General features: G+C 36.7%; 1 protein-coding gene across 5 annotated transcripts in view; it reads right to left on the bottom strand.

Annotated features, from left to right (window-relative positions):
- Window positions 1-16,697, bottom strand: part of Tmem245 (transmembrane protein 245) — a 99,719-nt gene that overhangs the window by 46,419 nt on the left and 36,603 nt on the right. For 4 of the 5 annotated variants that reach the window (XM_074051310.1, XM_074051311.1, XM_020175904.2 and 1 more), the window contains 4 exons: window positions 13,566-13,670; window positions 9,959-10,041; window positions 8,106-8,196; window positions 814-912 (listed from right to left, as the gene is read on the bottom strand). In XM_074051310.1, coding sequence (XP_073907411.1) covers window positions 814-912; window positions 8,106-8,196; window positions 9,959-10,041; window positions 13,566-13,670 — 378 coding nt within the window. The remainder of the gene's footprint in view (window positions 1-813; window positions 913-8,105; window positions 8,197-9,958; window positions 10,042-13,565; window positions 13,671-16,697) is intronic. The other variant, XM_074051312.1, reaches the window with a different exon arrangement.

Genomic DNA, 16,697 nt, shown 5'->3' with positions numbered 1-16,697 from the left:
TTTCAAAAACATTTTTACTCTGGGTAAAACTTTGTATCATTATTCATCACAAACTCTGAAGAGTACACAAACATAAATAGCATACAAGGTTACATAAAGTTCTCTAAACTTTTAGTATTTCCACCTCCTTAAAAGAGATGGCTCTTAATGCCTAGAACTGTACTGTCCAAAACAGTAGCAACTAGCCACATGTGGTTACTTAGCATTTAAAATGTGGCTAGCTCCAAATGTTGAGGATATGCTGTTTATGTAAAATGCATACTAGATTTGAAAGACTTAGTAAAAGAAGAATGTAAAATAGCTCATTAAATTTTTTTCTATTGACTGCATAATGAAATGATAGTATTTGGAGTACATTAGACTAAGTAGAATATTATTAAAATTAATGACATCTGTTTTAGTAATTTAATGCAGCTACTAGAAAAATTAACATTACACATGAGGCTTGCAGGGGCTGGGGATATAGCTCAGTGGTAGAGCTCATGCTTTACATGTCAAAGCCCTGGGTTCAACCCCCAGCCCTGAGAAAAATGGAAAATGTGGCTTGTACTACATTTTACTGCACAGAACTACTTTAGAAGACAAGACGTTGTCTATGATAGTGAGCAGGGGATGGAATACTGATACACCAGAGAGATTAACAGGATGTGTCATAGAGACGGACCATCATCACAGGCAGACTTTTAGTAACCTGAGGCTTATGATCTTGCTGTTTAAAATGGAATTTGAATGTTAATACAATCCTCTTGAGTCAGTCTATAAAGTAAAAGGACACTGTTAGTCTACAGTAGAAATTTAACTAAAATAACTTACCTTTACAAACCAAGAATGATAGAGTCTGTCCCAAAGCTCTAATACTTGCTTCTCAATTACAGCAGTATTATTCATCTTATCTCCTAGAATTTTATGAAGCTAGAAATACAGATATAATCTGGTTAGTACTTTAGAAAACAATTCAGTACGATTAATACCTGTTGGGTCTTTATTTGTCCCAACAAAACAAAAATGTTCCACACACTATTTATTTATCACTGGGCCATTAAGTTATTCTTCTTAAACTATTCTTCCATATTCCCAGTACATTCTCTTTCCTCTCTCATCTTTTTGTTTCTTCTTTCTCTAACACAGCAACTTCAGGTTATAAGAAAATGGTACAAGTGAAGTCATGCTTACTGATACCTGATTTTCTCAGGGTGTCCATCTATTATATGTAAGTCTCATGTTATATGTTTCTCTAGTATTAGAACTTTAAGTGAAATTTAGGACCTTAGCTATAAACACAAATCCTTCCCCTAGGTTGCTTATTGAGAGATAATCTGACTTTCTTCTGGACTTATGGGAATCTCAAATTCATTATCCTATCCTACATCTTTATTTATTAAAATCATCTTGTAGAACTAAGGACATAGCTGAGTACAAGGCCCTGGGTTCAACCCACAACACACACACAGTAAGTAATATTAAAAAGACAATGATTTTTAATTCCACTCCCTTAATACAACTGTTTCTATTTTCCCATGGCTTGGGCATAGCGGCACACAGTTATAATCCCAGTACCCGGAGGCAGAGACAGGGGATCATTAGTTCAAGGCCAACTCAGGAAAAGTTAGTAAGATCATAAAACAAAATACAAAAACAAAAGGGCTAGGGGTATGACTTAAGAGGTAGAATGTTTGCCAAGCAGGAGACCCTGGATTCAGGCCCTAGTACTGCAGAGTATTAAAAAAAAAAAAAGGAAGTAAAATTTAACTGGGTATTTGTGGTTTTCTTAATGATTTTGGTTAATTTGCTCTGTGAGATGTTCTTTGTTCCTAGGTTATATGTGCCATAATTGAAAGAACATTAGAGAACTTTTAATCCTGACTGCCATTTAGCTGTATAACCTTGAGCCTCTCATAGACACTTTTCAAAATCTGTTTTCTTATCTTAAAAGAAAAAGATGTCAGGATGTCGCTTTTTTTTTTTTTTTGTGAGATGCTGAGTTCTGCACCCAGGGCCTCATGCATTTACTGTACCATTGAGCTGCACTCCCAGGCTGACAGAACCATTTTCTAACTCTTGGAGTTGTTGTAAAGATCACAAAAGCAGCACATTACATCCTGTCCCAGGGCAGCATCTCTAACAAACTCTTAAATGGGCATCCCAAGCAGAAAAGGATAGCTCAAGCAAGGAAAGACAACTGAGAAGCCTACACAGCATCTAAGGACACAGTATATAAGCCTGACAAATTAGGCTAGGAAAAGAAAGACCAGAATCTTCTCTGCCCTTAATACATCCTCAAAAACTCTCGTTTCTGGACATGGCACTTTTTCCTAGCTTCAGTCCTCTCTTGACGTGAGTTCTTACAACCCAATTCACACATGATTCTTAGCTAAATAAGATCTAAGGCACATTAGAAAGTTACATCTGCAGCTTCCATGGGTTATTTCTTAAGAACTCCACTGAGATATAATTCACATACCTTACAATTCACTCATTTAATTACATAATTTAATGGTCTCTAGTATATTTACATTTATTAAGCCATGAATTCAACACAATTTTAAAATATTTTCATCACCCTGAAAGGAAACCCTCTGCCCATTAGCACTCACCCTCTCATTCCTCTCCAACACCCCCCTATTTCTGGGGACCACTACTCTGGAGACCACTACTCTGTTTTCTTTTTATATGTTTCTTCTGACATTTCATATGAATGGAATCATATACCTGTGGTCATTTATGACTGCTTCTTTTCCTTGGTGCATTTTCAAGATTAATCATTTGCAACATTTATCAGTGCTTCATTCCTTTATAGGGCTAAGCAATATTCTGTTATATAAATTCATCACCTTTGATTGATCCATCCATCAGTTGATTATCCTGTTGTCCTCTAAACCAGGACCACAAGTATTTTATAACATTTGTTATAATGCCCATCCCTGTTCAGTTGTCTTTATTTTTAGAATCTTGAGCAAAAGGTTTCATGCGTGTTTCTTTTCTTTAAATAATTTGAAATCTACTTTTTAAAAAATCTAAGACATTTTTTCAGCTATCCAAAATTCCCTTTATCCTTTTCTCAAACAGATAAGAATTCCAGAACAAAAATTTCTCCCAAATACATAAACCAGAATAAAATAGTATGCTTTCAGCAAAACAACATATTAAGAGAAGGCTGTAAAGTCTTCTGTAGTGGCTAGCTCTTCCTTCAATGACAGTTTAGAGAGCTGTACCACAGACTTGTCTTTTACTTGTTAAATAAATACTATTTTTTGAAGACCTGATGTGTTGAAAGGGCAGGCAGTAACAAACTACAGGAAAAGAAAAAGCAAGAAAGTAGACAGTAACATCGATTTAGGTACACACAATCAAACCCTCAAACAACTAAGACAACTAAATGACAGGAATCACCACATACCTATCAGTACTAACACTTAATGTTAACGGACTGAACTCCCCCATCAAAAGGTACCGTTTGACAAACTGGATTAAAAAGGAAGATCCAACAATTTGTTGCTTACAGGAGACCCATCTCATTGATAGAAATAAGCATAGGCTTAGGATGAAAGGCTGGAAGAAGATTTACCAAGCCAATGGCCCCTGAAAACAGGCAGGAATAGCAATATTTATCTCGGACAAAGTAGACTTCAAACCTACATTGATCAAATGAGATTAAGAAGGACATTCCATACTAATAAAAGGGGAAATAGACCAAAAGGAAATAACAATTATCAACCTATATGCACCCAATGTCAACGCACCCAATTTCATGAAACATACCCTGAAGGACCTAAAAGCATGTATTAACTCCAACACAATGGTTGTGGGAGACTTTAACACCCCATTATCATCAACAGATAGGTCATCCAAACAAAAAATCAATAAAGAAATCATAGACCTAAAACATATCATAGATCAAATGGACCTAGCTGATGTCTACAGAACATTTCATCCACCTTCTACACAGCCCGTGCAACCTTCTCCAAAATAGATCATATCCTAGGGCACAAAGCAAGCCCAACAAAAAGTTGGTTCATTGAAAAAATACACACGATCAATAGGCCCCTGACAAACCTGACTAAAATGAGGAGAGAAAAAAACCCAAATCAGTAAAAACAGGAATGCAAAAGGGGAGATAACAACAAACACTATGGAAGTCCAGGAAATCATCAGAGACTGCTTTAAGAACCTATATTCAAATAAATTTGAAAATCTAAAAGAAATGGACAGATTTCTAGATACTTATAATCATCCAAAACTGAACCAAGAGGACATTAATCACCTGAATAGATCTATAACACAAAATGAAATTGAAGCAGCAATCAAGAGCCTCCCAAAAAAGAAAAGTCCAGAACCTGATGGAATCTCTGCTGAATTCTATCAGACCTTTAAAGAAGAACTGATACCAACCCTCCTTAAACTGTTCCAGATAGAAAGGGAAGGAAAACTGCCTAACACATTTTATGAAGCCAGTATTACACTTATCCCAAAACCAGGCAAAGACACCTCCAAAAAGGAGAACTATAGGCCAATCTCCTTAATGAACATTGACGCAAAAATCCTCAACAAAATAATGGCAAACCGAATTCAACAACACATCAAAAAGATCATTCACCACGACCAAGTAGGCTTCATCCCAGGGATGCAGGGGTGGTTCAACATATGAAAATCAATAAACGTAATAAACCACATTAACAGAAACAAAGACAAAAACCACTTGGTCATCTCAATACATGCAGAAAAAGCCTTTGATAAGATCCAACATCATTTCATGATAAAAGCTCTAAGAAAACCAGGAATAGAAGGAAAGTACCTCAACATTATAAAAGCTATATATGACAAACCTACAGCCAGCATTATACTTAACGGTGAAAAACTGAAACCATTCCCTCTAAAATCAGGAACCAGACAAGGATGCCCACTATCTCCACTCCTATTCAACATAGTACTGGAATTCCTAGCCAGAGCAATTAGGTAAGAAGAAGAAATAAAAGGAATACAAATAGGTAAAGAAACTGTCAAAATATCCCTATTTGCAGATGATATGATCCTATACCTTAAAGACCCAAAAAACTCTAATCAAAAGCTCTTAGACACCATCAACAGCTATAGTAAGGTAGATGGATATAAAATCAACATAGAAAAATCATTAGCATTTCTATAAACTAATAATGGACAAACTAAGAAAGAATATATGAAAACAATTCCATTTACAATAGCCTCAAAAAAAATCAAATACCTAGGTGCTAGGTGTAAACTTAACAAAGGATGTGAATGACCTCTACAAGGAAAACTATAACCTTCTGAAGAAAGAGATTGAGGAAGACTATAGAAAATGGAGAGATCTCCCATGCTCATGGACTGATAGAAGCAACATAGTAAAAATGTCTATATTACCAAAAGCAATCTACATGTTTAATGCAATTCCCATCAAAATCCCAATGACATTCATCAAAGAGATTGAAAAATCAACCCTTAAAATTTATTTGGAAACACAAGAGGCCACGAATAGCCAAGGCAATACTCAGTAAAAAGAACAATGCTGGAGGTATCACAATACCCGACTTCAAACTATATTACAAAGCAATAACAATAAAAACAGCATGGTACTGGCACAAAAAACAGACATGAAGACCCATGGAACAGAACAGAAGACCCGGATATGAATCCACATAGCTATGCTCACCTTATTTTTGATAAAGGTGCCACAAACATACAATGGAGAAAAGACAGCATCTTCAACAAATGTTGCTAGGAAAAGTAGTTATCTGTCTGCAGAAAACTGAAATAGATCCATGTTTATCACTCTGTACTAGTATCAACTCAAAGTGGATCAAGTACCTTAATACCAGACCCAAAACTCTGAAGTTGGTATAGGAAAGAACAGGGAATACTCTGGAAGCGATAGATATAGGCAAGGACTTCTTCAAAAGAACCCCAGCAACTCAGCAACTAAGAGAAAGGATGGACAAATGAGACTTCATAAAACTAAAAAGCTTCTGCACAACAAAAGAAATGGTCTCTAAACTGAAGAGAACACCCACAGAGTGGGAGAAAATATTTGCCAGCTACACATCAGACAAAGGACTGATAAGCAGAATATACGGGGAGCTCAAAAAATAAACTCCCCCAAAAATCAATGAACCAATAAAGAAATGGGCAAGTGAACCAAACAGAACTTTCTCAAAAGAAGAAATTCAAATGGCCAAAAAACACATGAAAAAATGCTCACCATCTCTAGCAATAAAGGAAATGCAAATTAAAACCACACTAAGATTCCACTTCACCCCTGTTAGAATAGCCATCATTAGCAACACCACTAACAACAGGTGTTGGCAAGGATGCAGGGGAAGGGGGGATAGAGAAAGGAACCCTTTTACACTGCTGGTGAGAATGCAAACTAGTACAACCACTCTGGAAAAAAATCTGGAGGCTTCTTAAAAATCTAAACATAGGTCTACCATATGATCCAGCAATACCACTCTTGGGGATATACCCAAAAGACTGTGACACAGGTTACTCCAGAGGCACTTGCACACCCATGTTTATTGCAGCACTATTTACAATAGCCAAGTTATGGAAACAGCCAAGATGCCCCACTACTGACAAATGGATTAAGAAAATGTGGTATTTATACACAATGGAATTTTATGCAGCAATGAAGAAGAATGAAATCTTATCATTCCCAAGTAAATGGATGGAACTGGAGAAAATCATTCTGAGCGAGGTTAGCCTGGCCCAAAAAGACCAAAAATCATATGTTCTCCCTCATATGCGGACATTAGATCAAGGGTAAACACAACAAGGGGATTGGACTTTGATCACATGATAAAGCGAGAGTACACACAGGAGGTATGAGAATAGGTAGGACACCCAAAAAACTAGATAGCATTCGTTGCCCTCAATGCAGAGAAACCAAAGCAGATACTTTAAAGCAACAGAGGCCAATAGGAGAAGGGGACCAGGAACTAGACAAAAGGTTAGTTCAAGAAGAATTAATTTAGAAGGTAACACATGTACAGGAAAGCAATTCAAGTCAACTCCCTGTATAGCTATCCTTATCTCAACTAGCAAAAACCCTTGGTCCTTCCTACTATTGCTTACACTCTCTTCAACAAAATTAGAGATAAGTGCAAAATAGTTTCTGTCTGGTAGCAAGAGGGTAGGGAGGGAGAGGGAGGGGGTGGGAGGGGGCAAGGGGGAGAGGGAGGGGAAGGGAGGAAGGGGGAGAAATGACCCAAACACTGTATGCATATATGAATAAAAGAAAAAAAAAAAAAAAAGACCCGATGTGTGCCAGTTGATTGGGACAGAGCCAAGAGAATCAATCAACACACCTTTCTGCCAACTTTTAGCTTGACCATGACTCCATCTTTAGATCAGCAGATTAGCATATATATATGAGTATGTTCTATAACTTGGGGGGAAGGTTGGATTTTGTTTTGAATTTTGAACAAGGAATCACATACAATTTTCTAGGTATAAGTCTTAGCACAACAAATCTTGTCAATCACTGCATGATCCTAATTACTTCAGCATATTAAACTGCAAATCACCCTTATCACGGTCAATTGGGGGAGGAGAAGGATGGGGAATCCCAAATCCAGTTCCTGGATGCTAATCTTTTAACTACAACATGTGTGTCTTCGTGTCCCTCACAAAGCTCTCTCTCCATCAGGTAAGGTCATCTCCTCAAGCACAGTCCTGTCTTTGCATCTTCCCTCACATAAATACCCTTCTTAAAGCACACTCTTGGTGGCTGGGGGTGTGGCTCAAGTGGTCCTGAGCTCAAATCCCAGCACCACCCAAAAAAAAAAAAAAAAAAACCCACACACTCTTAGGGCCAGACATAGTGGCTCAGGCCTATAATCCAAAAAGGATCCAGGCAAGCCTTGATTCGAGGTGAGCCTAGACAAAACAGTTACCAAGACTCTATCTCAATCAATAAGCTGGCTATGGTGGTGCATACCTGTCATCCCAGCTATGCTGGAAGGATAAAGAAGAGGATCATAGTCCAGGCTGACCTGTGCAAAAAAAGATATATGGAGCCAGGCACCAGTGGCACATTCCTATAATCCTTGCAAGATTCTGCAAAGAGAAAGCAACAAAAAAAGTTCTTCCCTTACCTTGTGGGTTATCCACTCTCGTCCATATTGATACACATTATTAGCTGCAGAATTCAGGGCTCTTTGGACTACCTGAGCCTCAGGAAGCCAACTAATTTAAAATGAAAAAACAAAACAAACATTACTTTTAGTGTGCCCTTTCTGGTAAGGCTTTAAACTTGATGTACTTAAGTGAATGGTAACAAATGATTGATAAATCATTAACACACAGATACATACACATTGATAGGCAGGAATCCCTGATGCCTAGACCCAAGTGACCTAATTCTAACTCTCAAGGTTTGCCTTCCATCTCTGCTTAGCACTGAGGCCCATTCCTCCTGTCCACTCTATCCCACACCATCCCTAGCCTCCTTCCATTCTGTTTTACCTGGTTTCTCTGTCTAACACATATCCTGGGTCATCTGCCTAATTCAGCACCAGAAAGGGTTCTGAGACTCTGGAATATTCAACATCTGGGATAAGGTTCCCAAAGTGTGAGTCTGAGTCAGCAGCACCAGAACTGCTGAGGAACCTGTTAGAGAGAAAAATGCTTAGGTGCACCCCCAGACATACTGAAACAGAAACTCCAGAGCTGAAGCCCAGCACCTGTATCTTAATAAGCCCTGCAAGCAATTCTGATGCTAAAGTTTGAGATTCACTGATTTAAGAAAGTGAAAAACTGAGGAAAAATGCTTAAAACTAAAGGGTAAACTCATTATTTTCAGTATTTTTTTTAACCGATTGACGATCTTTTTTAAAATGTGAGGAACTCTTACACAGAGTTCCAGCTATGCAAGAAACCGTTCTCAAAAAGCTTTATTTGTTCTGCAGTGACAGGCAGCCTCCCCATTTTCCTATAACTAAGCAGGCTGCACAACACACCTCAACCAAAAATCCTTTACATACGGCCCAATGCTTTCCAGAGGAAAGAATATTTTGTATATTCTCTAAATTGTTCATCACAATGTTATACACTAGAAATAATGACATTCACAAATTTTAGAAATTTTTTTTTTTTGGGTGGGACTGGGGTTTGGACTCAGGGCTTCATGTTTGCAAAGCAGGCACTTGAGCCACACCTCCAGTCCATTTTGATCTGGTTGTTTTTTGGAGATAGAGTCTCATGAACTATTTGTCCAGGCTGGCCTGGAACCATGATCCTCCTGATCTCGGCCTCCCAAGTACCTAGGATTACAGGTGTGAGCCACCAGCATCTGGCTACAAATTTAAAATTTCTGATTTTAACTATTCTGACCATGCCAAAAGGCCAGCAGAAAGTGGTCATTTATCTTCCTTAAGCCCAAATATGATCCAAGCTACAAGGCTAGCCCATGGGAAGGAGTCAGCTAGTTAGAAACAAGTCAAATGTGCACAATCTCCACTCAGCAGCCTCACATTCATGTAGGTGTGTGTGGGAGGAGGGGGGCAGAAAGATATTATAAAGAGAAAGCCAGTTGCCACTGACAGTCACAAAAGTCAAGATATCAGGAAAGAATGAGTTTTAAACAGAGGGGGAAAAAAGATTTTTGGATAAATTAAATAGAGGAATGTCAAATCAGTAGTGGTTTGAACTTTTTTGTTGTTGTTGAGACAGGGGCTCAACTGGCCTCAAACCTCAGTCTCCTGCCTTGGTTTTCTAGTGCTGGGATTACAGGCATGCACCATCCCATCATATAATCCAGCTATAAACCTATTATTTAATGAAAACATACTACTTGTCTTCTGCAAGAAAATCGTATTACTCATCAAAGCTTTGGCAAACCCTTTCTTTTATCTTCCAATGTAGCTGTATCGCTAAAAATCCTTTCATGCAAACAGATGCTGAAACAAGGTCATCCACCTCTATTTTTTTTTCAAAACAATATTCTTACTTTGCCCACTCAGGGTGATTTGCTAGAGTTTCGTTAATCAAATTACTTGTGACTTCAATCATGTGTACACTCTCTTGATGTACCTATATTATGGATAAAGAGAGAAAACAATCTCAATTAATAATAAACCTAATTTAATATGTCTTTTTATACTATTATAACTGCTTTTAGAGTCAAATAATTATGTATCTTGGTTTTAATTTAGAAATGTGCACGGAAAAGTTGCTAAATATGATGTCTTACACACACTATGAGAAACAAGTAATAGCTCTCTGCCTTCACAAAAGCTCAACAATTTACTTAAAGAAAAAACATGGTTATGTACAAATACTTAACACGTACACATAAACATACTCAGTCTGCATACACACATGCATGATATGTTGTATGTAGGTATGCATACTCATGTATACAATACCAACATTGTGAGCTAAAAGAATTATGTTGTAGGAAACAACTGAGTAAGGTTTTTGAATATAGAAAAGCCACCTGGAACTGCATCTCTGAATTTGCCTGGCCTGATAACCAACAAAATGAGGGGGACAAAAAAAGGAACAAACCACATTTTTAGTCCCAGGAGGCTAAGGCAAGAGGATTATGAGTCTGAGGCCAGCCTGGGCTACACAGTGAGACCTTGTCTCAAAACAAACAAAAGGGAAAAACCAGATGAAAGGAAGAAAAACAAAACTTTACTCATGACTCCTAAACAAGGGAAGAAACATAATTTGATACCACGTGGAGCACAGCATCCCCTGAATGAACAAAACATTCAGGAGCATAACAAAGAGACCTAACAACTCACTCCTGAACTGGGCTGATGGGGCTGAGACAGGAGGTTCTTGAGTCAAATGCAATATGCAAGTCTACTAAAAGAAACCCATATCTTTATCCTTTCCTGACTGAGGAGAGATGGAAATCACAGAAGAGAAATGGATATATCACAAGAAAAAGATCAACCACTTCCTACTTTTCCTACCCTGTGTCTACCTTTCTTTTTCTCTGTAGGGAAACTTCCAGAATATCCAAGGAACTAGGAGAAACAATGACCTTATACAAACAGCAAAAACAAACAAAAAACACTTAGGGCTATTTTATTTATTTCTATCTTATTTATTTTTATTATGATATTACTGACTTTTCCAATTTTAGACCAATATTGGTTGACTTCCTTCTATGAGAGATGAACTGTGTTTTTAAATGGATTTTTATGTAAAAGTAAATAGTAACTCTGCTTTTAAGGTTAAAGTTCTTTTAATGAGGTAAAAAAGAATTCACAGTACTTTTCAACTTCACTAACTATGTGAGCAATTTTTGAGGGAGGGAGGAGAGCACTATGGGGCTTGAACTCAGTGTCTCACGCTTGCCAGGCAGGCTCTCCACCACTTAAGTCACTCCTCCAACCCAGTTTTGGTGTTGGGTTTTTTTCAAGATAAGATCTCGAGAACTATTTGTCCAGGTTGGCTCCAAACCATAATCCCCCCATCTCTGCCGCAGAGTGGTGAGGATTACAGGCATGAGGTACCAGCACCCAGCTCTCACACTGCTATTATCCCAGGATAAATTAGCAAGGCTGAGCCAAAAAAAATTTTCTGGCAAGCTAGATGTGGATGGATACAAAACAGAGAGAGCAGTCAAGGATGACCCTGAGGCTTTTCATCTGAGTAAGCAGAAGAATGGAGTTGTCACTTACCAAAATGGGAAGACTATGAGAAGAGGTAAGTGAAAGGGTCTGCAAGTCAGTTTTTGGTATGTTACATTTCAGTGTGGTGTGGAAAATACCTTTACTGGCCAAAGAACAAACTAAATAACCAATAAGACTCCATTCGAAAGCTGAGTTTGCACAAACCCTAGAAAACAAAGAAATGGTTGAGTGATACCTATTATCAAAGTTCAGGAAGGCAAAACCTCACTGAAGCATAGGAGGAACAAAGAAAAAGGACTTGAAAGATGAGCATAATTGAGATGGCAGACAAAAAGACCCCATGCAAAGGGACGGAGGGAAAAGCGGAATAAAACTACAGGAGAGGGGAGAAAGGAAAAAGAAATACCCTACTGACAAAGATTTCTCTAAAAACAGAAGAGAAGATTGCATTATAGCAGCGTGAGGCAAAATATGACAGAAACAAAGAAAGGTCTCTGAAGTCCATACTTTAACATAAGTGACGATACATGATTGACACCCAGAGAACATGCAGGAACTGCACAGACTCAAATGGAAGTGCCAAGAGAACAGGCTGTTAGGAGCAAATGGTAAGATAAATTTGAGGACAACAATGAGGGTGAGATTGTCATTGTCTAAGAATAGGACTCCTAAATAGAGATGCCACATAACAAGAAACAATGCAATTCCTTAAATTACCTATATGACCATTACTAATATATCTCTATAAGACTATCAGAAAAATGTTGTTATCTACTATTTCATGTAAGCTTCACAATCCCTTGAAAACAATGCACCAAAATCTGGGAGTGGAGTTAAGTAGAGTTTGGATAAAATAAAGATTAAAATGCACTGTAAAAGTCCAAAAAAACTAATCCCATATACTAGGGAGGCAGAGATCGGATGATGGATCACGGTTTGAGGTCAGCCCAGACAAAAAGTTAAGAGAGATCCCCATCTCCACCGACAAGCCAGGCTCGGTGGCACATGACTATGATCTAAGCTACTAGGAGGTTTAGGCAGGAGGATCTTGGTTCAAGGCTAGCAATGGCAAAAACATGAGACCTTATCCAAAAAATAAAATAACTAAAAGCAAACAAGTGCTGAGGGCATGGCACAAGTGGTATAGAGTATATATAGAGCCTGCCTAGCACTGAAGTATAAGACCAAGCTTAAACCCCAGTACTGCCAAGGGGGGCAGGGGGAAAGAGGAGGAAATGGGAGAGGGGGAGAGAAAAAGAGAAAGAAGTCCAGAAAACTGAAAGTCAGTAAAAAATCACTATAGAGACAAAATTTTAATTATACTTTGGGGAATTTTCATTAATGAGAAGAAAATGGAGATACGAAACATTATTTGGAAGGACCTGAAAAGCAAGAAATAAAGATACTATGGTGTGCTAGCAGAAAGATCAATGAGACAAGAAGGGAAAGAGCTGATTAATTCTGAGGCCAGAAGACTGAGGCAAGAGGATCACTTGAACCCAGGAGTTTGGGGCCAGCCCAGGCAACACAGGGGGGAGAGATAAGAGAGAGAGAAGAAAAAGGAGAGCAGAACAGAAGAGAGAAAGAGAAAGAAAAAGGCAATCCAACCTATTAAATTGGGTACTCCCTAGGTTAAGAGTCATGAGATCAGTTCATAATCCTCCTATTTTTAAAAAGCCACTAATTTTTCAGTATCTCATTTTTTTTCATCTGCATTTGTCCTAAAGAATTTGACAATAAAATTAAAATGCATGTAAAAGGATTTAAAAAGAAAACATACTAGGCAAATTTAGTAACGTGCAAATCCTAAATACATACACACATAAATACATAAGTGGCTATACCTACTTGTAAGTCAAGTAACATTTTCTATGCTGCTTCTGCTAGCTTCTTATTTGTACTATAATTCTAACAGTAACACGTTTATTAGTGGTAATTAATATAATAGCAATTATTATAATTTACCTTTGCAGTCAGAAGAAGGGCTAAAAGAAGGGTTCCTATTACTAGCAAGAATATGATGAAAATGCTAATTATTTTATCTAACATCTTCTCCAACCAGATGATCATCTGCACAGAAATGAAAAGGAGAATTACTTGTTTTTATAGTACAACTTATTCAATATCATGAAGACTAAATAGAATATTTAGCATTGCAAAGCAAACTATAGCATACTGATTAAAGCAGCAAAAGCTGTAAGCAAGTTTAGAATATTATCTAACAGTATTAATTACTGCTATTGTTATGTGAAGAGTTCTAAGACAAGGTAGTCAACTGGAACATAACCTACACCTAGGTTTGAATTCTCATACTGTGGTACATTTACAATTCAAATTAAATTTTTAGACTGAAAAATAGTCTAAACAAAATTATGACAATTCATTAGTGGGCAGAAAATCTCATGAAATACTGTCATTCAGCAAATACAGATGACTTTAGAAAAAGTACACTCCTTATAGTACAGTATGTCCTAAGGTAAATTAGGAGCCAATTAAAACAGCAATTACATTCAAAAGCATTCTCCTTTTGATTTCATTAGGGTTATAAAAACAACAATAATAAAGATCTAATGTCAAGACAATGATAAATAGCAAATCCAGGATAATAGTTCCCAAGGGATTGAGAGGTGGATGCACAGATAGTTAGGTAGTTTTATCAAGACTGGGAGTAAGTGAATGAGGGTTCTTTAAACCTTTTTAAGTTTAAAATATTTCATAATATTTTTAAAAGTCTGATATTCCAACTAAAGTTTCTATTCTTGTAATAACATAAACTTTATGACATAATTATTATTAAATAAATGTACATCAATCACCAATGTAGTGGGTGTTCTTTAATCAATAATTAAAATTAAAATACAAAATGCTATTTAATATTTATCTTGGCTAACTTCATCATTTTTTATAACCACAAATAACCCTACATTTTAATTAGTTTTCAGGACATATAATAGTTCTTATCGTTTTCTACCATTCCTGCTATGCAAAGCTACCACTTAACATTTCAAAACTACATTTAATTAGATTAACAAACTGCTAAAACACCACATTGCACCCCTCACCGTAACATGAGCCACAATGTTGCTAAATTATTCTCAATTTAAATTTGGATTATGCTCTCCAAAATGTTTGCTTAAAACAAACCACCAACTTCTAAAGCATTTACTTTCCACTAGATGTTTATAGCTTGCTGTCTGTCCCCCTCTGTCATGAGCACACTGTCACTAAGAGATCAATGCTATCATGAACTGAAAGACAAAAGGTTAAAATGTAATCCTGACAATCAGAAATTCAAACACAAGAGTAAGTTTCAGTGCAGGCTACCAAAGCATGGAAGACCAAAGCATCAAAGACAACGCAGTGATTAAAAACAAGAATAGCGGGTTTCTAAGCTATGGAAGGTCAGAGTTCTTATTTTGAAGGTAAATTCTCAAATCAAGGAAATGAGAAGTTTTGCAATCAAAAACCAGCTGAATACCTAGGTCCTAGGTCAACTTCCTGAAGAAGGGGCTAGGGTTGCATGACTTCTCCCTGTAACTCCAAAACCAAGCAGTACCCAAAAATACAACAGGCACTCAATTAATACAAACTTGAATAAACCAGCACAAGTAATTTCAGAATTATGACTTTATTTGTATCCACAAATAATTTCTGAAAATAATGTAGGAGGTGATTTTTCTTTTTTAGAAAAGTCATATCCTGAAATGTACTTTTAAATGAAAATTATGCTCTATTTAAAAAGTAGAGACCTAACTTTGTATCTGGGTATTTATATCTGAGTATAAAACATGGAATACTCACAAACACGTACATTGTTATTACAAAATCTAATTTAAAAAAATCTAACTTCATACATTTAAGCTAAGGTAGAATTTTCTCAATTCAGATTTTGTGAGAATTAAGTGCAAAGCATGTGCTTAGGACCAAAACTTCTAAATTAACTGGCTTTATTGATCAAACTATCAAGAAAGTATCATACTGGGGAGGGTGGTAAGAGCATTAGAGGGGTAAATTTGATCAAAGTACATTGTATGTATGTATGGAAATATCACAATGGAATCCCTTTGTACAATTAATATATGCTAATAAATTTTTAAAGGAAAAATAATGGGGTGGGGACAAAACGTATCATTCCACTGAGTTTCTCTTCTATTTAGGTATTTGAGCCTACAGTTTTTGTTTTGCTTTATTTTTTACCCAAATTCTAGTTGAATCTTAGTGTAAATAATCACTACTAAGAGAAAACAAATAAGCCCTGAAAAACAGCAGTAACATTTCACTTAAACACAGGATGTGTGCTCTCTCTCACACTCTTAATTTCTTGCTTCCCTAATTCACTCCCCCTGAGCTTCATATACCAAAATTACCCAGTGTTGCACTTTTCTGACCTTAGTGTAATATAACAAAATAGTCTTGAACTTATCTACACTTTCTTGCAACACACACAGAATTTCAAGCAGCTGTACTCCAACTCTTTATATATGCTTCAGGATCATCAAAGAAAAGAAAAAAAGTTACTTGATCTCTCTGGAATCTTTTTAAACTAACTCAACTATTCAGCTATGTATTAGGCTTATAAATTGGGTTATCTAATTCATTTAGTCCACTGAGGGTAGATCAAGTTAAACCTAATGAGTTCAGTTCACCTTTCTCCCTTATGAGGACAATTTCATTTCAATATGTACAAATTAAAGAAATATACAGAATCATCTACTTTGCTCAAAATAAGATATGATTTATGTTTACACATCAATTACCAAGGATTAAACTCATTTACTCATACTAGTTTTATAAGGAATGTACTCAACTGTACACACACACATACACACACACACACACACACACACATATGGGGTATAGGGAAACTGTAGAGGATGTATTTTACACACTGCTTGTTTTCAATCCAAAGTTAAATTTTCAGGTGATGTTAAGTCTCCCTTTTCCATCATTTCAACAGGAGAAAAAATAAATAAATCTCTATATTCAAAAATCTGATTTGGGGCTGGGAGTGTAGCTCAGTGATAGCATACTTGCCTAACATGCATGAGACCCAGCACCAAATAAATAATTCTTAAAATATAATAGATTTTGATCTAT

Source organism: Castor canadensis, chromosome 13, assembly GCF_047511655.1.
Source record: "Castor canadensis chromosome 13, mCasCan1.hap1v2, whole genome shotgun sequence".
NCBI classification, from domain to species: domain Eukaryota; kingdom Metazoa; phylum Chordata; class Mammalia; order Rodentia; family Castoridae; genus Castor; species Castor canadensis.
Note: the sequence above shows the minus strand (reverse complement) of the source record. Positions and strands in the feature narration are given on the sequence as shown.